At 44.2% G+C, this 23,958-nt stretch overlaps 1 protein-coding gene across 1 annotated transcript in view; it reads right to left on the minus strand.

Annotated features, from left to right (window-relative positions):
• The window catches only part of LOC122810551 (major histocompatibility complex class I-related gene protein-like), a gene marked incomplete in the record, with an annotated part of 1,143,023 nt that overhangs the window by 909,012 nt on the left and 210,053 nt on the right, over positions 1–23,958 (minus strand). The window contains 1 exon segment of the mRNA XM_044082133.1: positions 13,948–14,220. Within this exon segment, the coding sequence (XP_043938068.1) occupies positions 13,948–14,220 (273 nt within the window).

The following is a 23,958-nucleotide window of genomic DNA, read 5'->3' on the forward strand; positions in this document are numbered from 1 at the left end:
TAGTATCTGGTCATTATGACGAGTTTGTTCTCCATTCTCCGCTAATGAAGATGTTGGGACTAAAGCAGTGAACAGCTGCAAAAGTTTGTTTAATTCTCCCTTGAGTGCCGATACTTCAGCCCATATACTTTCTATTTCGGCTTTCCCAGGGGAAGTTGTTACTGGAGACTGCACTGCTTGCTCCTCCATGGTCCAGCTACTGAATATATGTTTCGTTGAGTCCAACTACACTATCTTCTCTGTGTAACAATGAAAAAAACACAGAGGGAATGCAGTGTAGACTCCAGATGAAACTTTTATTGCAGTACAAACTCGTTGTGTCAAACCCGAAAATGTACATATAATAAAATCAAAATAAAACTTGACTTTTTTTAAAAACTAGTTAAGCGCTTTAACCAACTGAATGTTGGCTACTTCAGAAAGTACAGTTTTGTACCTACCATAAATGTAGATGTCCGATAGGTATGCATCTGCAGTCCTAACATATGGGTTGTCCTGCCTCAGGCAGCCCTTCGGTCGGCCGGATTCCAAAGTCTGGGTCTGGCCTCGGCTGATGTCGCACTTCACCCGACGTCATAGCTGCTGTTTATTGGGTATAAAGGCATCAGCTGACGCCATTTTCCTCAGTGTTCCTTGCCCCAGATGCCAGGTGCCCTCTAGTAAGGCTAAATTTGGATAAATGCAAATAATTCCAAACAGTAGAGAGCAAACAATATAAAAAAAAATATATATATATATATATATACATATATACAAACAAATACACCATAACAGATTCCCCCAGCTAGCTAAAAGATGGGTAAATACCCTAGGAGTACCACAGAGGGGAAGGAGGGTGGGTAATCCTGACTGCAGATGCATACCTATCGGACATCTACATTTATGGTAGGTACAAAACTGTACTATGTCCTTCAAGGATGCATCTGCAGTCCTAACATATGGGTAGAATACTATAGCTAAACTGGGGGAGGAGGCACTAAGATAAAGATGGTGTAGTTAAGATCCCTTGCAAAACAGCAGTTGCAAAACCTGCTCAGGATCTAGAGTATAAAGGAAGATTGTAATGCTTGGCAAATGTATGCACGGAGCTCCAGGTAGCAGCTTCTAAAATGTCTTTGGTAGCCACTCCTCGTAGGAAAGCTGTAGTGGTGGCTGTAGCTCTTGTGGAATGAGGTCTGATATTATCAGGAGTTGTCTTTCCATGAAAAGAGTAACAAAAACGAATGCAATTTCCTATCCATTTTGAGATTGTCTGTTTTGAAATTGCTTTTCCTTGCATTCCTGTTGCATATGCTACCAAAAGCTGGTCAGTCTTTCTGCTGGTCTTAGTTCTGTCCAGATAGTAGCGTAATTGTCTGTGCACATCCAAGGTATGTAGCAGTCTTTCCCCCCTGTTCTGTGGGTTGGGGAAGAATGTAGGTAAATGAATCAATCGCTTGGTTCAATGATACTCTGGAGACCACTTTTGGCATAAAGGTAGGGTTGGTTCTCAGAGAGACTCTGTCCTGATGGAAGATAAGGAAGGGTTGTACTGCCATTAATGCCTGTAACTCAGATACCCTTCTTGCTGAAGTGATTGCTAGTAGGAAAGCAGTTTTCCAAGACAAGAATTGTAATTCTGCTGTTGCTGCTGGTTCAAAAGGGGGAAGAGTTAACTTTTCCAGCACAAAGTTGATGTCCCATGTAGGTAAAGGTGGTTTCCTTGGAGGCTTTACATTTTTGATTCCTCTCAAGAACTGCCTGAGTAGAGGATGAGAGAAGACAGGAGGATCCAAGTTGTATTCTGCTGAAATTGCTGATGCATGAATCTTAATGGAGGAGTAAGACAGGCCATTATGGAACAGCTCTGCTAAATATTCCAGGATGTGTGCTATGTTTGCCAAAGAGACATTTTCTCCCTTTGCTGCACTCCAAATGAGGTATCTTTTCCACTTGGCTGAATAAGTCTTCCTTGTGGAGGGTCTGCGTGCCTCCAGGATAATGTCCTTAACCCTCTGAGATAAATCTGGGTTATTTTGTTTTATGCAATATTCCAAGCAGCTAGCTGCAGTGTTTTCAAGTTTGGATGTAGGATCTTGTAGTTGTCCTGTGTTAGTAGTAAGGGACATAGAGGTAGATGCCATGCGTGTGTCCGAGACATGCTTCTCAGTAGTGGGTACCAATGTTGCCTCGGCCAGTCCGGAGCTATCAGAATTACCCTTGGTTGATCCTCTTTGATCTTCAGTAGAACTTTGTACATCAAGGGAAGAGGTGGGAATGCATATGCTGTCAGGTTTTTCCAGCTGAAGGAAAGTGAGTCCACCCTCCAAGCAAGTGGGTGGTATGCTCTTGTGCAGAATTTCTTCAATTGGTGATTGTGTGGGGAGGCAAACAGGTCTATCTGTGGTAGTTCCCATTTCTTTGTTATGGCTTTGAAGATGTCTGGATGCAGCATCCATTCGTGAGCATCCGTGGTAGTTCTGCTTAAGGTGTCTGCTAGAGAATTTTCTTTTCCTGGTACAAATCTGGCCTGAAGTTGAATGTTGAGGTTCAGGGCCACATTCCACAGGTCCATTGCCATCCGGCATAGAGGATATGAATGTGTACCTCCCTGTTTGTTGATGTACCACATGACTGTGGTATTGTCCGTCCTTATCAGCAGATGACCCTGTTGAAGGAGTGGTCTGAATGCCTGGATCGCATATTTCACTGCCAGCATCTCCTTTAGATTTATGTGTAGATTCAGCTGGTCTTGGGTCCATAGGCCTTGTATACACTTGTCCACCATGTGAGCTCCCCATCCTAGGTCTGAGGCATCCGTGGTGATGGTCTGGCTTGGCTGTGGTTTGTGGAAAGGCAAGCCTCTGTTCAACTGACAGGCCTGAGCCCACCACAGGAATTCTTGCTTCAGGCATGGAATTATTGGAATCTGGTCTTCTAGACTGTGCTGGTGTTGAGACCATACATTCCTTAGGTACCATTGTAACTTTCTCATATGTAGCCTGGCATGCGGAATCAATAATATGCAGGATGTCATGTAACCCAGGGCTTGCAGGACTTTCCTTGCAGTAAGCTGAGTTTGTTTTGTTAATGACATGAAATAGCCTGGTAGTTGCTTTTGTTTTTCTTCTGTGAGAAAGGCCATCTGAGTTGATGTGTCCAGTTCTGCACCCAAGAATGTTATCCTTTGGGATGGTACTAGTCTTGACTTCTGCATGTTGACTGTGTATCCCAAGGCTTGCAACAGTTGTATGACATTTTCCAAATCTTTTGTTAATTTTGCCTTGTTGTCCGCTTGTATTAGGCAGTCGTCCAGGTATGGGTAAATTTGAATTCCCTGAAGCCTGCAATGAGCAATTACTGATGCCAGGCATTTCGTGAATACTCTGGGCGCAGTAGATAAGCCAAAGGGCAATGCTGAGAATTGATAATGCTCTGATCCTGCAAGAAATCTGAGGTGTCTTCTGCAATCTGGTTGTATAGGGACGTGCAGGTATGCCTCCTTGAGATCTAGAGTCACCAGCCAAGACTCTTTGCCCAGCATGGGAAGAAGCTGCTGGAGGGTCAGCATTTTGAATTTTGGAACGATGAGGTATGTGTTCAGTGCGGACAAGTCGAGAATAGGTCTACATTGATTTTCTTTTCTTGGTACCAGGAAAAGCCTGGAGTAAAATCCTTGGCCTTGTTCCATAGGTGGCACCTTTTGTATAGCTCTCATCCTTAGTAAGTTGTTGATTTGTCTTAGAGCGTCTGTTTTTTGGTTTGGTGGTAGGTTTGGCATTCCCCTCTTTTTTGGTAGAGTGTGGAAGTGAAACCTGTAGCCCTTGTCTATTGTTTGTAAAGTCCATTTGTCTCCTGTAATGTAATGCCAGTTGTCTGAAAATAAGGCTAGCTTTCCGCCCAAGGGAGCTTCCAGTTGTTCCCTGGTAGGCGGTATCAGAGCCAAGTCATTGTGTCTGTCCTGTGGAAGTGGTTGTAGTTGAATCTGTGGCAGTACTTCTCTGATTGGTAGGTTGCCACTGACGTCCCCTGTAGGCACCCCTAGATTTTCTGCCTCTTGGGCGTCTATTTCTGCCTCTCTGTGCTCTGGAGCTGTCTGGAAAGGACCAATTCTTCGAAGGCCAATTTCTGCTAAACCTCGGAGGTTGGACCTGTAAGAAATCCTTGACTGTTTGGACAGATTTTGCTTTTTCTTCCACCTTCTTTAGAACCTTCTGTGCAGGGGAGCCAAACAAACTTTGTTTCTCCATGGGAGCATCTAGGAGTTTTGATTTAACATGGTCTGGTAAAGATTGTTCTTTTAACCATGCATGTCTTCGAATCACTGTTCCAGTCATAGCTGATCTAAAGGAAGCCTCCAGTGCATCATAGCCACATTTTAAGAAATGGTTACTGACCTGCTGAGAGTTATGTACCACATCCTGAAGAGACTTGCGGTCTATAGGTTCAGGAGAGGACAGTTTTTTATTTAGCTGGTCTAACAAAAATTCCTGATACTGAATCATGTGAAATTGACAGTTTAAGGCCCTAGCCGAAAGAGCAGCAGAAGTATAAACCTTTTTACCCCATCTCTCTAATGCTCTAGATTCCCTATCAGAGGGAAGAGGGTTTTTGGCAGAAGCAGCTGCCACACCTTTCGGGCCTTGTGAAATGGTTTTGGGGTCTGCAACAGGAGCCTTATACAAATGGTAGTGTGTGTCCGGGACCCTGTAATATCTGTCAGGCTTGGCAGGGGCCGGAATGCTGTGGTAAGTGTAAAAAAGTCCTTAGCCTTTTCCTGGAATCTGAAAAATCCTGGCCCTGCCATTGGAAATGCTCCCTCATAGCATGTAAGGTTTCCCCAAAAGAAAATTCTTCAGGAGGAGAAGCAGAAGGGACGGAGTCTTCTGCATCAGAATCCTCATAAGGAGAATATGGGCCTTCCTGAGGGTCTGTAATGTCCGAGTCCTCCGAGGAATAGTCTATAGAGACAGGTTCCGGGGGTTCAGTCCTAAGCCTCTTATCTGAAGGGGGCTGAGAGGCCCTGTCTGGGTGAGGTTGGGATCCCCTGATCAAAGAAATGAGATCCTCAGCCAGGCTGAGTATTTGTGAACTAGAGGAAGGCCTATGTGGGGGAGTTTTAGCAGGTAAGGCCTTAGAAGATTTAGCTGCTTTAGCCCTGGCAAAAGCCTTGATGGACATAGAAGCAGGGGGTCTAGCAGCCCCACGTGCAGGGGTAGATATGTCTAAAGGAATAGTATCCGACAAATCCTGGGTGCCTGCTTCTGTAGCAATAATTTCAGTAGCAGATTCGACCATGCTCTGTGAGGCCTCGGCTATAGGAGGCATGCTTTCGGCCGAAGGAAGAACCGAGGACTCTGTTTCAGCCGAAACTGAGACACTCGCGGTTGGCCTAACCGCGGTTTCAGCCGAAACCGCGGACCGCGAGTGTCGGTCCTTTTCCTTGCGCTTTTTAGCTATTTGTGTAGTCGGAGTCTCTGACTGCATTTTGTAAGCAAAAGCGGGACCAAAAAACTCCTCTGCAAACTCCGACCGACGTCTAAGTGTCCGTCGGTTGAAGGAAGCACAGGCTAGACAAGCTGATACGTCGTGGTCTGGGCCTAAGCAAGGAAGGCAGTAAGAGTGGAAATCCTTATGAGATATTTGTTTCCCACAAGTTAAACAATTATTTACTTTTTCTGACATCGGCTGAGGCAAGAAAGAGTCCCCAACGGGGTACTTAGCTTTTTAGAAGTCTTCGGTAGTAGAAATCTATGGATCTGACCGACCGGCACTTGCGAACAGCTTCTGCTTCGGGCACCACGCGGCAAGAAAGACTGGGGAAAATGGCGTCGGCTGATGCCTTTATACCCAATAAACAGCAGCTATGACATCGGGTGAAGTGCAACATCAGCCGAGGCCAGACCCAGACTTTGGAATCCGGCCGACCGAAGGGCTGCCTGAGGCAGGACAACCCACATGTTAGGACTGCAGATGCATCCTTGAAGGACATCTAGTCTATCTTGTTATTCTGATGTTTAAATAACTTTTCTGGTGCCGTAATCTGATTGCCGCTCTTAAAGTGACATCCCCATTCTGATATCATAACTGCGCTCAATTTATTTATAACCACATTCTCTTAGCGTTTCTTAGCCCTAAGTCTCGTTGTGTAACACTTCGAGTTGTGTTTCTATTTACAACTTCTGGCTGTAATGAAAACAAAAAACTAACAAATATATAATACAAAAATATAATACAAAAGTATCAATAAAATACTGTACTATAATGTTATCAGTATCTACTAAATTCTTTGTGTTCAACATAGTGTGCAACTGTGTATTTTCTGACTTCATAACCCGTTTCCTCCATCTAGTTGTGACATTTACCATCCTATAGTGTTCTCATACAATGTTTTGTTCTTGTTGCTAACTAATCTAATGTTGATTTCTCATATTCTTAACATTCTATTCACCAAAACTGGTTTTATTGATATACTATCATTCAATCCTGGTGTGCTTGATGCATCTGTAAAAAGTTGCCACCATACTTCTCTATAACTTAAAATCTCCTTCCTATTGCCTCCCTTTGGGTTGTGTTTAATGTGCTCTAATATAGCAAATTTAAAATTGTGTTCTGCCCCTGACTTTTCAATGTGCCTATAAAGTGCATTGTTAGCATCCTTTCTCTTAATACTGTATAGATGCTCGTATATTCTCTTCTTGAAAGGTCTTTCGGTCTTGCCTATGTAATATCCGGGGCATATTTTGCATTTTGCCATATAAATAACAAAATTAGTGTTGCAATTCCCAGATTTAAATCTGGTTTTACTCTTGTTTATATTATCCAACACTAATTCTCCTTCCTCCATTATAACCCCACACTGGTTACAATTACCACATTTTTTGGTGGCCTTGTACTGACTTTCCGTGTAACTGCTATTTTTAACCGTCCCACTGTTCTCTAACAATCTTTTTAAATTACTTGCCATTTTGTATACAAAAATTGGTCTCTCTCCTATAGATGCAACCAAGTTGTCATCTACCATAAAAATTTTCCAGTGTGTTTCCATTAAATACTTAATCTGAAGTACATAGGGACTATATTCTAACACACATGCTCGTTGATATTTTCCTATACTCTCTATTTTATTAATGTTATTTACCATGTGTCTAGATTTATAACTACCTAATAGTGCTATATATTTTTTACCCCATTGTTCAACAACATACTTTTTGACAACACCCATCATTTCCTTGTCATATCCTCTTTCTGCAAATAAACTAGTCACATATTCAATTTCTTCTTTCATACCTTCGTATCTTGATGTCATATGGGCTTACCCTTATACACTGCCCTTTGTAGATGTTATATAGTAATTCCTCGGATGATTGCTCGTGTATTGTAAGTAATCATTGGAAAATGTACTTTTCCTGTATATCTTTGACTTGAATCCTTCACTGTTATGTGAAATAAATGTGTCTAGATATGCTGTTCCTGTTGTACTAGCTGAACAAGTAAATTAAAAAAAAAACACTGCTAGAATTCATGAAGGAAATAAATGTGTTTAGTTCTTCCTTACTACCTTCCCACAAAATGTATGTCGTCCAAAAACCGTGTATAGTGTTTCACATATTTAAACATTTCATTAGGGAATATCATTGTTTCCTCCCAGTCCAACATAACTAAATTTGCAAATATCGGGGCGCACGCTGAACCCATTGCTACACCCTTCTGTTGTTTATAATACTCTCCTTCGTAGTAAATACAGTTATGTTCAAGGACCATAGACATACAGTCCATACTCAAACTTGTCTTGTCCCAGTCTAAGTTTGTGTGTTTCCTTATACTGTTACAAAAAGATTCCAGTCCAAGCTGTTTAGGAATACAAGAAAATAAATCTATAACATCAATTGTTACACATATAAGCTTGTTACAATCTTCTTGTATGGGGAAGTTGCCTAAAAAAATCCCAGGAGTCTTTTATTAGGTGAGGAATATGGTTGTAAATGTCTTTTAACCATGTTTCTATAGCTACACCTAATGAAAATGTTTTTGCTTGACTACCCGAGACAATTGGTCTAAATGGGGTGTCCGTAATACTTTTGTGTATCTTGGGAATACCAACTAACATTGCTAATACCGGATGCTGTACTTTCAAAAAATTGTATACTTCAGAATTAATTTGATTGTCTATCCAATATTCCTCTATATATGAGTCAATAAGCTGATAGGATATATTAATCTCGTTCAAAGATACTGTTTGGTAATTCCCTGACTGTGTTAATAAAGTAAACATTTTATTGATGTATTCCATTTAGTCGTATATAACTACTCCTCCCCCTTTGTCTGGTTTCATAATTCAAATTTTTTGATCCTGTTAGATTTTTTTAACACATCCCTCTCTCCTGATGTCAAATTATCAAGCCTTTTCATGACAGTATATCAATAAAACCAATTTTGGTGAATAGAATGTTAAGAATATGAGAAATCAACATTAGATTAGTTAGCAACAAGAACAAAACATTGTATGAGAACACTATAGGATGGTAAATGTTACAACAAGATGGAGGAAACGGGTTATGAATTAAGAAAATACACAAAGTCGATGCACACTATGTTGAACACAAAGAATTTAGTAGATACTAATAACATTATAGTACAGTATTTTATTGATACTTTTGTATTATATATTTTTTAGTTTTTAGTTTTCATTACAACCAGAAGTTATAGAAACACAACTCGAAGTATTACACAACGAGCCGTAGGGCTAAGAAACGCTAAGAGAATGTGGTTATAAATAAACTGAGCGCAGTTATGATATCAGAATGGAGATGTCACTTTAAGAGCAGCAGTCAGATTATGGCGCCAAAAAAGTTATTTAAACATCAGAATAACAAGATAAACTAGTTCTGAAGAAGCCAACATTCAGTTGGAGAAAGCGCTTAACTAGTTTTTAAAAAAAGTCTTATTTTGATTTTATTATATGTACATTTTCTGGTTTGATCACAACGAGTTTGTACTGCAATAAAAGTTTCATCTGGAGTCTACACTGCGTTCCCTCTGTGTTATTTTCGTAACTAGCTTTGGAGGATTTTATGAGGGATCTCAGCTTTTTACTGAGGCTGATAAGGGAGTTTTGTGCATCCTGAGATTTTCCTTTTTTCTGCAACAGTTTTTTTCCTTTTGTTATAAAGTTGTTTTATGGCAGGGGACCACCAGATTGGCTTCCTTTTCTTGGAAGAGAGCATCTTGGTTCCATTTGGGATGGAACAATTCATGCACGAGTGGATGTGCTCGTACAATGCCTTAGTGTAGGACTCAGCAGTCAAACTTTCAGTTCCTGTCTGCATGGGCATCATGAAGTTTGTAACTTCTGACTTAAGTAGCATGAAGTTGGCCTTGGAGAAGTTCTTTATGGAGGTTTCCTTACTGGGGGGGGGGGGGGATGCGGATGTTAAGGGTGATTAGCTTATGGTCTGACCAACAAGGGGGTGACCATAGGTGTGGAGCATCGATTTCCCATGTTGGTAATGACCAGGTCTAGGAAATTGGAGCCCCTGGTGGAACTATGGATTAGTTGATCCAGGGCATTGGAATTTATGAATTCCAAGAACCGTTGATGTCTGGCATGAAATTGGCACCTCTGTCAGTCAGCATTTCTTTTGGGAAAACTACCCTGCTGAAAATCTCTAACAAAGCATTTGCCACCTTTTCTGCCTCAATGGAGGACACAGCCACTACCTCAGGGCATCTTCCAGAATAATCTACTACCACTAGGTTATACTTTTTCCCTGTGGAACTTGGGGTACTCAGAGGCCCCAGAATATCCATAGTTACCCTCTGAAATGGCTCCTCAATCACAGGCAAAGGCATCAAATGAGCTCTCACCTTGTCTCCTGCCTTGCCTACCTTTTGGCACTGCTCACAGGTCCTGCTGTACCCTGTTACATCTCTGAAAATTCCAAGCCAATAGAAGTTCTGCATAATATGTCTCTTTGTACGTTTTACACCCATATGACCTGCAAAGGGAATATATTGGGCTAGAGCTAGAAGCGCCATATGGTAGGCTCTAGGCACTACCAACTGCTGTATTCTCTCACCTTCTAGCCCTCCGTCAGGGGTCCACTCTCTATACAGCAACCCTTTGTCCCACTATACAGATTCCCCCTTCCCTTGAGAATCAGGTGCCTCACTAGCTACCTGCCTCAGGCCTTGCAATGTAGGGTCTGAGAGCAGAGACTGTCTCAACTCTCTCTATGTAACCCTTTCCAGCTCCCATTCCACAGGAAGTCTGGCATCCTCTGACAGAGGTGCTTCACTGTCAGTCTGGGTACTACTACTCACCTCTACTTTTGCAGTCAGTTACTCTGTCCAAGGGAACATCAGTACCCACAAGCAGCTGTGGCTCACCTTCAATCTCACTACTACAGGGTAGCTCCCTCCCTGAAGTAACCACCTCACCAGTCCTGGCTGCAAGTATGCAGTCTGCCTGGGTCACCCCCATGCTATCAGACCCACATGTTTATCTACAAGCCTGACTGCATGTAACTGCATTAACACATAGTACTGCCTCATCAAAATCCTTCCCTATCAGGACATCTGCAGGATGGTAGTTCGGTACCCATGTTGTCTCAAAACAACCTACTATTGGATGCCATGCTTGCTAGGTAAAGGTCTCCCTTCTTCCTCAACCCCTCTGAAGTAGCACATTGTCTGTCAGTTAACCAGATCCTCATGTCCTCAGGCAAAGTACTAAGGGCTTGTTCCATCACCAAAAGGTCTGCCAGCCCTTTAAAAGTGGTGGCCTAACATCCAATCACCCACCTATTAAAATAAGTGCTCAGTTCAGCAACATATTGACACACACTCTTTCATCTACCTTGCGTCTATGCTCATGAAACTTCTTCCTATAAGTTTCAGGTGTAAGCTTAAAAAATTCTAACAAACCGTTCTTAACAGCAATATAATTAAAACAGTCAACGCCAGACATTTTAGACAAAATAGTTACAACTTTACCATGGAGTAAGGGGGTCAGGAACCGTACCCTGAGCCTTTGGTGAACATCATACTGTTTACATACCCTTCTCAAACATATGAATGAAATTATCAAAATTATCCCCCTCTATAAAATGCGGAAGACATTTACTGACATTTTGTGCTTCTAGGGTCTACATACTCCCTCCCCAATTACCTCCATGACTCTGGTGAAGAGTCAGCATCTCCTTTTCATGCTGCCTCTTCTGCTTCTTTTCCACAGGTTCCATTTCCAAATGCCTGGCATCCAACTCAAGTCTCTTTAGCTACAGATGCATTTTTAAGTCCTCTGCACAAAGGTTGAGCTGTCCATTCCCCGAGTGTTGTACATCTCCACGGCCAGTCTGATTGTCTGCCTGGTTGCTGTTTTCTGATGCAGCTGTGACCAAAGCTGCAATCATGTCTGCCTTAGTCAGGTTTCCCTGCACCAGTTCTTTAGCCTGGCACATCTCAGTCAACTGGCTCCTTGTCAGCTTTCCATACTCCTCTGCTGACATGCCAGCCTGCTCTCCCTGCCTAACTAAGCTCACAAAAGAAATAAAACAATTGTGATCTGGCTTCTGAATATTCACTGCTGATTTACAGTACAAAAACACTTTCAGTGATCACTTTACACAAGCTACAGGAATTTACTATCCACACCACTACAAGCCAATTAGTATGTGCAAACCAATTAATATGTGGTGTGGATATCCCACTGCTGCCAAACAATTAATATGGTATGCCCGTGCACTGGCCCAGCAATCAAGGAGCCTCAATCCTTACCACTAGCACCAGTGAGGGGCGTCCACATTTGGAAGGATAACAAATACACACACACACACACACACAGTAAAGTACAATTTCCCTTAAAAGCACACAGAGATCACAGTCAGTCTGGGGCTGGTTTCACCCTTTCTCTCCAGATCCCCAATAAGACTCCCCACTGGCACAACTACAGAGTGGGGTCCTTAGCCAGGGTCCCAAGCCAAGTCCTCCTAGCACTCTCTCTATCCAACCACTGCTTCATGTCCCTGCCCAATTAGCTGACCCACACACACAAACACACACACACTTTGGGATATGATTGATATACAACCACACAGACAACCACACAGACACTCCTGGGGAAGGCTGGCTGACACAGGTTCACTAGCTGTGCCCCTTCTATCCATGCTATAAAGTAGTAATCACTGCCACCAGGACCCTTACTTATCAGCTACTAAAATGGCCCTTACTAAAAGGTGTCTATTGGAGTGGCTTAGTACAGTATCATTATATACATGCAATGCACTCTAGAGCTTAAATTATCTCTACACAAAACAGCCAGAGTTGAAAGGTTTAAAAGTACTTTATAATAAATAATAAAAATGCAAGACAATACTTCTTACTACACAGTGCTAGTCAAGAGTTCAGAGATCACAGAGAAATGTTTAAAATAATATAGTAGAAAAGTTCTGACATCAACAAAGAAAACAACTAGTCTAATCTTCCTATTTCCTAGCAATTTCTAAGAGCAATCACAATTCTAAAATAAACCTGCATATAGAGGAAGACAGTGTTGGTGATGTTGGATATCCTGAAGACAAATGCAAAGTGCTCTGAGTCTCTCTGTCCTTAAATTGATAGCACAGTACTACTGACTCATTTCAGATTACATCAATTTTTCTTTGGTTCCCAGGCTAACAGCAGTCCTTTAGATCTTGCACCTGGTCAGGAAGCTACAGCAATAACAGACATTATACATGCAAATTCTAACAATTAACTCAGGTCAAAAAACAATAGCAAGAATTCTTTCAACCAGACATCTCGGCCAAGAGTTTTGAGATCAAACAATTATACAATGCTGGACTTAGCAGCTTATATTCCAGCAGAGTGCAATGTGGTTACATTTTTGAAGTTCAACATTTAACAATGAGAACAAGCGTGTGGCTTACATTAATATTTACAAATGACAGAATTATCTACAACATTTTATCTAGCTAGGCTGACAGCATTCACATATCTTCACAACATATTCAAAAAAAGTTGAACAAGATGTGTCACAGTTACAGAAGCACCCCAAAGTTGCTTTTTTTAAAAAGACTGAGAATAGATAATAGAAACAAACAACAAATTTATCCATAACTTAAAAATGATTTTAGAGGCACATTTATGAATGAATATTAAGAAAGTAAAATCAAGCCTGCTCAGGTGGAATGGAGGGGAGGACTAGACCTCTGACTATAGCCTAGGTAACCTCAGTAAGATTACTGACTTTGGCACTTGGTGCATACAGGAAAGGATGGACATGCCCAACCTATGGGCAAGAGAGTACATAAGCCCAGAGGTACGTGTACATGGTCAGATTTCCCTAGTGAAGACTGGAAAAACTGCAGCTCAGTATCTCCTGAGTGCTTTCTGAGTGTGGGTCATCAAAAGCCCACAACTACCCACTGTAAAACCCTTTCAAGTGCAATGATGAACAGGCACAAGAGGGTAGGGTTTAATAATTAGAAAATGACTACTGTGTTAGTAATGGCCCTCTCAATCAACTTTCGCTCCAGTGATGAGGAATGAATTGGCTGACTGGCTGGGCAGGAACTGACTACTGACAAGCAGTGGGGGGCAAAAATTTGGTGAAAAAGAAAAGAAAAGAAGCAAAATCAAATGCAGAGTATAACGAATGATATTTAAAAAAATGTTTCTTTCTCCATTACCTGTGTGTCTTATCAGTTCTGTAATCAGTTTACTTTTATGAACAAATTTATTTTTATTTATTTATTTTTTTTATTTTTATTATTTTTTATTTTTGCGGCAATGGGAAAACCCCACTGAGTAAAAAATGAACAAGAAATGGCGATAACAATATGAGGTACGTGATACATATGTTACCCAGCAGTGAAGGGAGGTAAACCACTACTCATGATCAACTACCAAGTCCCTCCATAAGCCAAATAATATATTTCCCTAATACTTTTTTCTCATATAACTTACCAGCAGGTATACGGTGTTCTTCACTGGAGTTGCCATGTGTTATCATGCAGACTAAGTCACGGGCACACTCTAGATCACTATCAATGTCAACCCATGCCTGGAATGTGCCATCAGAGTTTGGTAAAGCTTCAGCTGTATATTCTTTTTTCTCATTGGTTTTGATATTAATCCATTTTATGCTGAGAGCACTGGGAAAGAATTCTGAAGCATGGCAAGAGAATGTGTATTTTCCATCATGCCTTCTCTTCCGGAAAATTTTGGTCTCAGGACCAACTGTAGAAGAAAACAATATTCCAGTTATTAAACCGTTAAATACAACATAGCTATGCAACCTCTTTTACAAAGAACCCATGTTTTCTCAAACTATAGAAAATGTGGTTATGATATATGAAAGTGCATTTTTTCGAACCTCATGATAATACATGAAGTCTGATCCCATTTCCTGAATCAAAGAATTCATTACCTATGGGTTCTGTGCCCAAAGGTAGCACTAAAATGACTTTAGCATATTTTAGGAATGGAAATGAATTCCTTTCTGGAAGCTAGTAGGTGACCTGACAGAAATTGCAAAGCCTAGGGCTGTGTTTCAATCATTCATACTGGGAGGAGGGAGTGAGGAATTTTCTCCACAATTTCAGAGGCAAGACCCATGATTATCAGACACCATGACATTCATGCATGTCAAAAACAGCACAGCATAGGTCTGTCTCTGCCATCACTCAAACACTAAAAGCAGATGGTGAAGACACCTCCCTCAGGAATCTGTCCACTCCTTTCTGATGGAACTGCAGATGCAGGCCTATACATCTGAAACAGGTCCTGCTGCTTCTAGTTTACTGTGAGATCCTGTGCTGTGTCTTCACTGTATGCCTATACTACCATCCCCATAAAGCCACAAACTACACCACTTCAGCCACTTCCATGCCCAGTTGCCCAGACCTTGTAAATACAGAATCTGTTAGGCCATCTAAAGTAGTATAAACATATAAAAACTGTCAAAATATCTTATGCAGAGCATTACTTCAGAAGTGCCACCCAGAAGCTCCACAATCTTGTCCAAATTTGATGTAGGTATGCCCTCCCCAGGACATGTCACTGTTCTGCATGCTGTCATCACCCACTAATATTTTCTCTGTTCTCAATTTGCCCTCTTAATGAAATGCTTTCCTTCTGCATGTCAGAACTACCTCATGATTTCACCCTTTTCAATCTGTCTTCTGCCAGACATGCCACTATCCTCAGAACTGGATTACGGGCCTCATGGGCCTGGAACTGAAATCTAATAATGGGCTTGTTTATTAAGTGTGATAACTGCACATGATTTCATATTAAACAAGGTTAGAAGAAGGGCTACTTCAAACACGTAGGCCTGGAGATGCAGTTTCATCAGCCCCCTTACTAATCTGACTCTGACAATCCTGCATGCTCCTTTTGTCCACAGTGTTTTCGCATTCTTTAATCACATCTGCTGTAAGTACACAACAACCTTGGCAGCCTGTGAACTAATAAAGATACACCCAACCTCTGTGTCAGTTAAAATGTTTTAGTTTTAAGTCTATTCTCCACAAATGATAAATCCACAATACTGTTACCAGAGGGTGGAACATTAGCTTATAAAATAAGAAGTTATGTACCTACCATAACGTTCCATGTTAGTTGTCTTCTCTCGCCTTCTTTCTTGCTGGATGGGTTCGGAGCCAATCCTCGGCTCCGACTCGGCACTTGCTAAGCTCGAGAGCTAATTTTACCAGCTCGAGGCAACCCTATATCCCATGATGCAAGGCGTGACTACCCCAGATCTCGTTTGGTAGCTATGAAAAAACCCTGCCAGTAACCTTCTTCCCAGAAAGGAAGAAGAGGAACTAAATGTGGAAAGAAACAAAACAAATAACCACTAGAGACTAGTGACACTTCCTACTGGGGGTCCATAGAAAGAATGAACTGTACCCAGCGAAGAGTACAACTTCAAGGTCTGTCCAGGCTAGGGGGAAGGAGGGAGGGATGCAAGAAAGAAGGCGAGAGAAGACAACTAGCATGGAACGTTATGGTAGGTACATAACTTCTTAATGTTAAGTTGTCAAACTCGCCTTCATTCTTGCTGGATGGGACCGCGTCCCTAGCACCTCTATCCTGGGTGGCTCAATGGAACAGACTCTTGAGAACTGTGGAACCAAACTTTGCCCTCTCCCTGGAGGCCAAGTCCAATTTATAATGAGAGACAAAGGTGTGAGGAGTGGCCCAAGTGGCTGCCGCACAAATGGTGTCAATAGGCAGCCTATCCTGAAATGCTGTGGAAGTGGCTAGGCACCTGGTAGAATGTGTGTTTGGTTTCGAGGGCAGTTGCTTGCCCCTAAGGAGATAAACATGAGAAATGATAGAAGACAACCATCTGGATAAGGTCACCTTGGAGACCGGAAGACCCTTCCTGTTTTCTGCATAAGAAAGAAACAGTTGATCAGATTTTCTGAATTGTTTAGTTCTGTCCAAATAATATCTGAGTTGGCGATGGATATCCAAACAATGAAGTTTCTGTTCCGCTCTGTCAGAATAATTAGGGAAAAAAACTGGCAATTCAATAGATTGGTTAATATTCATCTGGGAAGCAACCTTGGACAAAAAAGATGGATTAGTTCTTAAAGACACTCTATCTTTGTGGAAAACCAAGTATGGTGGACGGACACAGAGAGTGTGAAGTTCAGACACCCTCCTTGCTGAAGTAACAGCAACCAGAAAAATTGTCTTCCAGGAAAGAAATTTCAATGAGCATGTAGCAGCCGGTTCAAAGGGGGGCAAAATCAAGGATGCCAGCATTAAATTTAGGTCCCATTCCGGAGGGGGATCTTTGACTGGGGTTTCAGCAGAAAGATCCCTCTAAGAAAGGCTTTGCAAAGCTTGTGAGACATTATGTTTTGATCCGCTAAGCCAACATGAAAATTTGAGATCACTGCCAGCTGAACCTTAACTGTCAAGGAAGAAGAGCCCGACTGAAAAATCTCAGCTAGGAAGTCCAAGACTGACTGCACTGGAGCAGTAAAGGGATCTATGTCTCTGGACTTTGCCCAGAAGGAAAAACGCTGCCATTTACTAGCATAAATCCTTCTGGTAGAGGACTTTAGAGAAGCTACTATATCATCTCGCATGGGATTAGAAATCATAGGAAGCCTGGCTAAGGAAGGAAGTGGAGCAACCAAGCAGTGAGGTTGAGAGAATGAATGGCCTGGTGCAGATGACCCGAATGGTGGGTCAGAAGATCTGGAAATGGATCCAGATGCCAAGGCTGAACCAAGAGATGACGATGTAGGGACGGAAACCAAATTTGTCGAGGCCAGTAAGGGGCAATGAGAATCAATTTGGCTTTCAAGACGGTAGCTTTCTGAATCACTTGAGGTATTAGCGGGAATGGAGGAAAGGCATAAAGAAGTCCCCGGGGCCAATCCTGGGTTAGAGCATCTCTGGGGGATGGCCTGGTAGTGGAAAGAGGGAGAAGAAGTCTGGGCATTTGCTGTTTTGGGGTGTAGCAAAAAGGTCGCAGCAAGGGACGCCCCACTTCTGAAAAATCTCGTCCACTACTGATTGTATGAGACACCACTCGTGTGGAATGAGAATAGCTCTGCTCAGTCTGTCCGCTAAGAGGTTGGATTTCCTGGGGATATGCGTTGCTATCAGAAACCGATGAGAGGAGATTGCCTATTGCCAAAGTCTGAGAGCTTCTCGACACAGTGGATAGGACTTGGTCCCGCCCTGTTTGTTGATATACCAGACTACGGACATGTTGTCCGTCTGAACTGCAATAGTTCCTAAAGGAAGAAAGTCGCTGAGGGCTTGCAACGTTAAAAGCACCGCTCTCAACTCTAGGACATTTATGTGCAGATGGTATTCTATGGGTTGCCAAGTCCCATGGACCATCCTGCCCTGATAATGCCCCCCCACCCGATCAGAGAGGCATCCGAAGTGACTGTGGCAACCGGAACTGGGGGAACAAACAGTCGGCCCTGATGGAGTTGTGGAGAAGACATCCACCAGGTTAGGTGACTCTTGCAGGATTGCGTCATGAAGATCTCGTGGTGCATGGGAAGCTGCTGGAATGACCACTGGGTGAACAACATCCACTGCAGAAGACGCATGTGGAAGCGAGCTAAAGGAAGCAGTACGATGGCCGCAGCCATAAGACCTAGCACCTTCAGGACAAATCTAGCCTTGATCTTTTTGCTGAGTAGTATGATCAGAACATACTTTTGAATGTCCAGAATTCTTTGGTTTGTGAGTCTTGCTGACATCCCGACAGTGTCTAATTCTGCGCCTATAAAGGTTATAGATTGGCAAGGAGACAATGAAGATTTTTTGAAGTTTATAGAGATCCCTAACTGGTTGCAGATGTGAAGAGTGTAGTCCCTGGCCTTGAGAAGTTGATGCCTGGTGTTGGCAGAGATGAGCCAGTCGTCTAGATATGGAAACACCTGGAATCCTTGACATCTCAGGTGAGCCGTGACCACTGCCATGCATTTGGTGAACACTCTGGGGGCTGTAGTGAGGCCAAAGGGCAGGGCTCTGAATTGAAAATGACTGGTCCCCAGCCGAAAGCGGAGAAACCTTCTGGAGCGCCTGTGAATTTTTATGTGATAGTACGCATCCTGAAGGTCTATTGAGCACATCCAGTTGTCCTTGCCCAAAAAGGGTAGAATGGACTGAAGCGTGACCATCCGGAACCTTGCCTTCTTGACAAACTTGTTTAGTTTGCTGAGGTCTAAAATTGGTCTCCAATCTCCCGTCTTTTTGGGGACCAAAAAGAATCTTGAGTAGATTCCGGATCCTACTTGGTCTGCTGGCACTAGTTGGATGGCTCTTTTTGCTAGGAGCTTTGGTACCTCCAACTTTGTCAATTCCCTTAGACCAGGTGCAATGTCTGGAAGGGATTGATGAGGAACGGGATATCTCTCGAAAGGGATATTGTAACCCTCGGATATGATCGACTGTACCCATTTGTCTTGAGAAAGGGAACGCCAGGCTGTTGGGTACAGCGACAATCTTCCCCCGACTGCCTCCAAGGGTGGACAGTCGGGCAACACCTCAGGGATGCTGGAAGGGTTTATCAGAGAGAGGCTCCCTGCTACCTTGATTCTGCGGACCCCCTCTGCCCCTAGGGCGGCGTCTATTGTTATTACCCCCTCTGCCTCTGGGGGTAAACTGACCACATGCATCCGGCGTGACTCCTTGAGATTTACGAAACCACATTTCCCCCCCCCTTCTGACCTTTGGGATAGGGTCTTGAAGGGGTGGAGAAATGGACTCCTATGGCAGAAAGAGTCACACCTGGTCAATGTGTCCTTCACCTGAGGCCCGAACAAAGCCGAACCATCGAAGGGAGTATTAGTGAAGGATGCCTTAAAGGGATCCACGAAATTACAAAGCCGCATCCAGGACTGACGCCTAAGTGCCACTCCTGTGCCTGCGGCTCTACTCGCCCCATCGGCTGCATAAGAAATGAGCCGCATGGAGGAGTTAGTTATAGAATTTAGGATTCCTAGCTGTGAGGCAATCTTTTCTTGAGCCCCAGCAGCTGACGGATCCTGAACTACCTCACCTAGTTCCTTGAGAATGTCTCTCTGAAGCCGGGTAAAGTGACAGAGATAGTTCAGCGAGCGCATAGCAAAGGTCGCTGAAAAAAACATCCGCTTACCGTACCTATCCATGGTCCTAGAGTCCTTGTTAGGAGGATGGACAGGTACAGAAAGATCTTAAAGTTCCTTCTTGGTGGCAGCCGCCACCACCATGGCATCAACAGGGACACCCTTGGTAAGAAACTGTTTGTCTGCGGGGGCCGTGATGAATTTAGAAGGCCTCCTGGGGACTGGTTCCACAGAATCCGGGGCCGCCCACGCCTTTCGAGCCACCACTTGCATGAGCGGGTCGAAAGGCGGAGACACCCAGGAGGTGGAAGGTCGAGATCCAAAAGCCTCCAGGTATACCGACTCATCCTCGGAGGGGTTAATGGAAGGCCAGTTCCCCCTCTGCTTAAGGAGTTCCAGGATGTCTGAAAAGGAGACATCCTCAGAGGGGGACCATGGGGAACCCTCCGACTCATCTAAGTCGGTATCTGATGTCGTAGACTCGGGGGAGTCTGTGTGCTTCCTCTTGCACGCCTCTTCGCTGGGTTCTCCGGAAGGATCAGGAGAAACCTCGGAAGAGGAAGTTCTTCCCAATGGGGAAACCTGGGGTGATGGATCTCTGGGTCTGGGAGCAAGAAAATGGCAAGAGACATCAACAGGCACTGAAGAGGGAGGAGCTAATGCAATTGACCGTTGACTCAGCTCCGGGGCTAGAACACTCCTCATCACCTCAAAGGCTCCCCTCCCAGGGAGGCCAGAAGACTCCCGCTCCGAAGAGACAGAAATCCCCGGTCCCACTGAAAGAGAAGGCTCCGAGGCCGATGTCGGTGCCGAGCTCACCAATGCCGAAGCTCCAAGAGGGAGAGCGGGGTCGGACAAGGGTCCGATGCCACTCGCCCCCTCGGAGCCGACAAGGGAAACTCGACAACCGGATCCCTCCACGGAAGGTCTCATGGAGGAAATCGGAGTCGAAGATGACGGAGCCGACAGGGGAAGTATCGGCTCCGGCGTACCCACGGTCAACGTTCCAAGAAGCTCCATCTCCGAACTCTGAAGGAGAGTCGGAGGAGGAATTTCAGGGGGATGAGGGATAGCGGTTGTCTGCTGAGACGGGCTATGGAGCATCTGGGCCAGTGCCTGTGACTTCAGCAGTCTACTTACCACCCTCTCCAAGTCATGGTCTGACAGCCTGGAAGACCTTGAAGATCTCCGATGGCTCCACTCCGAAAGTAGAGGAGATCCCAGAGCCGAGCGAATCGACTCTAGGGAAGGGGACCGAGATCTCTTCTTGGAAAGAGCCATCGGAGCCGAAGACCCTTCGGTTCCAGATGGAGCTGACAGCTTATCGGCACCAGTCCTGGTCAAGGAGACGTCGGCTCCAGCCGGAGCCGACATCGACATAGGTACAAGTGTATCGGAGCCAGTCAGCGCCGATACCACCACCTCAGAGGTAGAAAGATCGGCTCCAGCCAGAGCCGATCTCGACTCCGAAGGAGTCGGAGCCACCGCCGAAGGCTTAAGAACCACAGCCTGGGCTTTAGGTGGCTTAGAGGGCTTTGCCGACCCAGTCTTGGTCGGGGAACCCTCTGGCTTCAACAAGCCACGAAGAATTAACTTGTTACGACGTTCCTGCAGGACTCTCTGGCTGAAGGAGTGACAAATAGCACAGGAGTCCTGCAGGTGTAAAGACCCCAGGCAGTACACACAAGAAGTGTGAACGTCTGTCAGAGACATTTTCTGACAGCACGAGTCACACTTCTTGAAGCCTGAGACCTTTACTTCTTTTGACATGGTATGCCAAACACAAAACATCGACACACACCAGTCACACAGTTATCTAATAAAATACAGGGAAAACTGAAAAACACACACACACTCCCTGACAGAAAATGAATGGAAGGGAGGCTTAAGGCCTGAAGGGAGGAAAAATTAGAAGTTATGTACCTACCATAACGTTCCATGTTAGTTGTCTTCTCTCGCCTTCTTTCTTGTTGGATGGGTTCGGAGCCGATCCTCGGCTCCGACTCGGCACTCGCTTTAGCTCGAGAACTCCTTTTACCAGCTCAAGGCAACCCTATATCCCATGATGCAAGGCGGAACTACCTCAGATCTCGTTTGGCAGCTAACTGACCCTGCTAAAGACTTATCCTAACATAATTAGGAACCATGATTCCTAAAAGAAGTCCTCATAACAATGCTCCAGAGGAAGCAATCTAATAGGAACTCTCCAAGATCTGTCCAGGCCAGGGGGAAGGAGGGAGGGACGCAAGAAAGAAGGCGAGAGAAGACAACTAACATGGAACGTTATGGTAGGTACATAACTTCTAAATGTTAAGTTGTCAATCTCGCCTTCATTCTTGCTGGATGGGACAGCGTCCCTAGCACCTGTATCCCGGGTGGCTCAATGGAACAGACTCTTGAGAACTGTGGAACCAAAACTGGCCCTATCTCTGGAGGCCAAATCCAACTTGTAATGAGACACAAAGGTATGAGGCATGGCCCAAGTAGCTGCTGCACAAATAGTGTCAATGGGAAGTCTATCCTGAAAGGCTACAGAGGTGGATAGACTCCTGGTCGAATGTGCTTTTGGCTTAGAAGGTAGTTGTTTGCCCCTTAGAGAGTACACATAGGAAATGGTGGAAGTCAACCATCTAGATATGGTCACTTTAGAAACTGGAAGACCTAACCTGTTTTCTGCATAGGAGACAAACAATTGGTCTGATTTTCTAATTTGTTTAGTCCTATGCAAGTAGTACCTGAGCTGACGATGAACATCCAAAAAATGCAGCTTCTGTTCAGCTCTGTCAGAATAGTTAGGAAAGAAAACTGGTAGATCAATAGATTGGTTAATATTGGCTTGAGATACAACCTTGGGAAGAAAGGAAGGGTTAGTTCTGAGCGAAACCCTATCCTTATGAAAAACCAGATAAGGTGAACGAATACAGAGGGCCTGAATCTCAGAAACTCTTCTTGCCGAAGTAACGGCCAGCAAAAAAAATAGTCTTCCACGTCAATAACTTTAAAGAACACGTAGCAGACGGTTCGAAAGGAGATAGAATTAGGGATGCCAACATTAAGATTAGATCCCATTGCGGAGGAGGATGTTTCACAGGCGGTTTGAGGAGAAAAACTCCTCTTAAAAAGGCTTTGCATAACCTATGAGACATGATGTTATTGTCATGCAAGCCAACATGATACTTGGAAATAGCAGCCAGTTGTACTTTGACTGTAGATGACGAAGATCCCGAATGAAAAACCTCCGCCAGGAAATCCAAAACAGAATGTACAGGAGCGGTGAAAGGATCAATATTTCTGGCGTTTGCCCAAATCGAAAAACGTCGCCACTTGCTAGCATAAACAGTTCTAGTGGACGACTTTAAAGAAGATACTAAAATGTCTCTGACTGAGTCAGAAATCATTGGTAGCCTGGCTATGGAAGGAAGTGGAGCAACCAAGCAGTGAGGTTGAGAGAATGAATGGCCCGGTGCTGCTGACCCGACTGGTGGATCAAAAGATCCGGAACTGGGTCCAGATGCCAGGGCTGCACCAGAAGATGATGATGTAGAGATGGAAACCAAATTTGTCGAGGCCAATATGGAGCAATGAGGATCAATTTGGCTCTCAAAACGGTGGCTTTCTGAATGACTTGTGGAATCAATGGAAAGGGAGGAAAAGCATAAAGAAGTCCCCGAGGCCAATCCTGGGTTAGAGAGTCTCTCAAGGGTTGGCCTGGAAGAGGAAATAGTGTGAAGTAATTTGGGCACTTGCTGTTTTGAGGGGTAGCGAAAAGATCGCAACAAGGGGTGCCCCACTTCAGAAAAATCTGATCCACTACAGATTGATTGAGAGACCACTCGTGAGGCATCAGAATAGATCTGCTTAGCCTGTCCGCCAATAGGTTGGACCTGCCAGGGATGTGCGTTGCTATCAGAAACCGCTGAGAAGAGATCGCCCATTGCCAAAGTCTGAGAGCCTCTCGACATAAAGGATAGGACCTGGTTCCGCCCTGTTTGTTGATGTACCAGACCACGGACATGTTGTCCGTCTGTACTGCAATAGTCCCTGTGGGAAGAAAGTCGTCGAGGGCTTGCAACATTAAAAGCACTGCTCTCATCTCCAGGACATTTATGTGCAGGTGGTATTCTATGGGTTGCCACGTCCCATGGACCATCCTGCCCTGATAATGCCCCCCCACCCGATCAGAGAGGCATCCGTGGTGACTGTGGCAACTGGAGGAGGGGAACAAAGGGTCGGCCCTGATGAAGAAGAGGGGAAGATATCCACCATCGTAGATGAGCCCTGCAAGACTGTGTCACTAAGATCTCGTGTCTCATGGGCAGATCGTGGTACGACCACTGCGTGAATAACATCCACTGCAGGAGACGCATGTGGAAGCGAGCCAGTG

The sequence above is a fragment of the Protopterus annectens genome, chromosome 9.part0, assembly GCF_019279795.1.
Source record: "Protopterus annectens isolate FY-2018-M chromosome 9.part0, PAN1.0, whole genome shotgun sequence".
Taxonomy (NCBI): Eukaryota; Metazoa; Chordata; order Ceratodontiformes; family Protopteridae; genus Protopterus; species Protopterus annectens.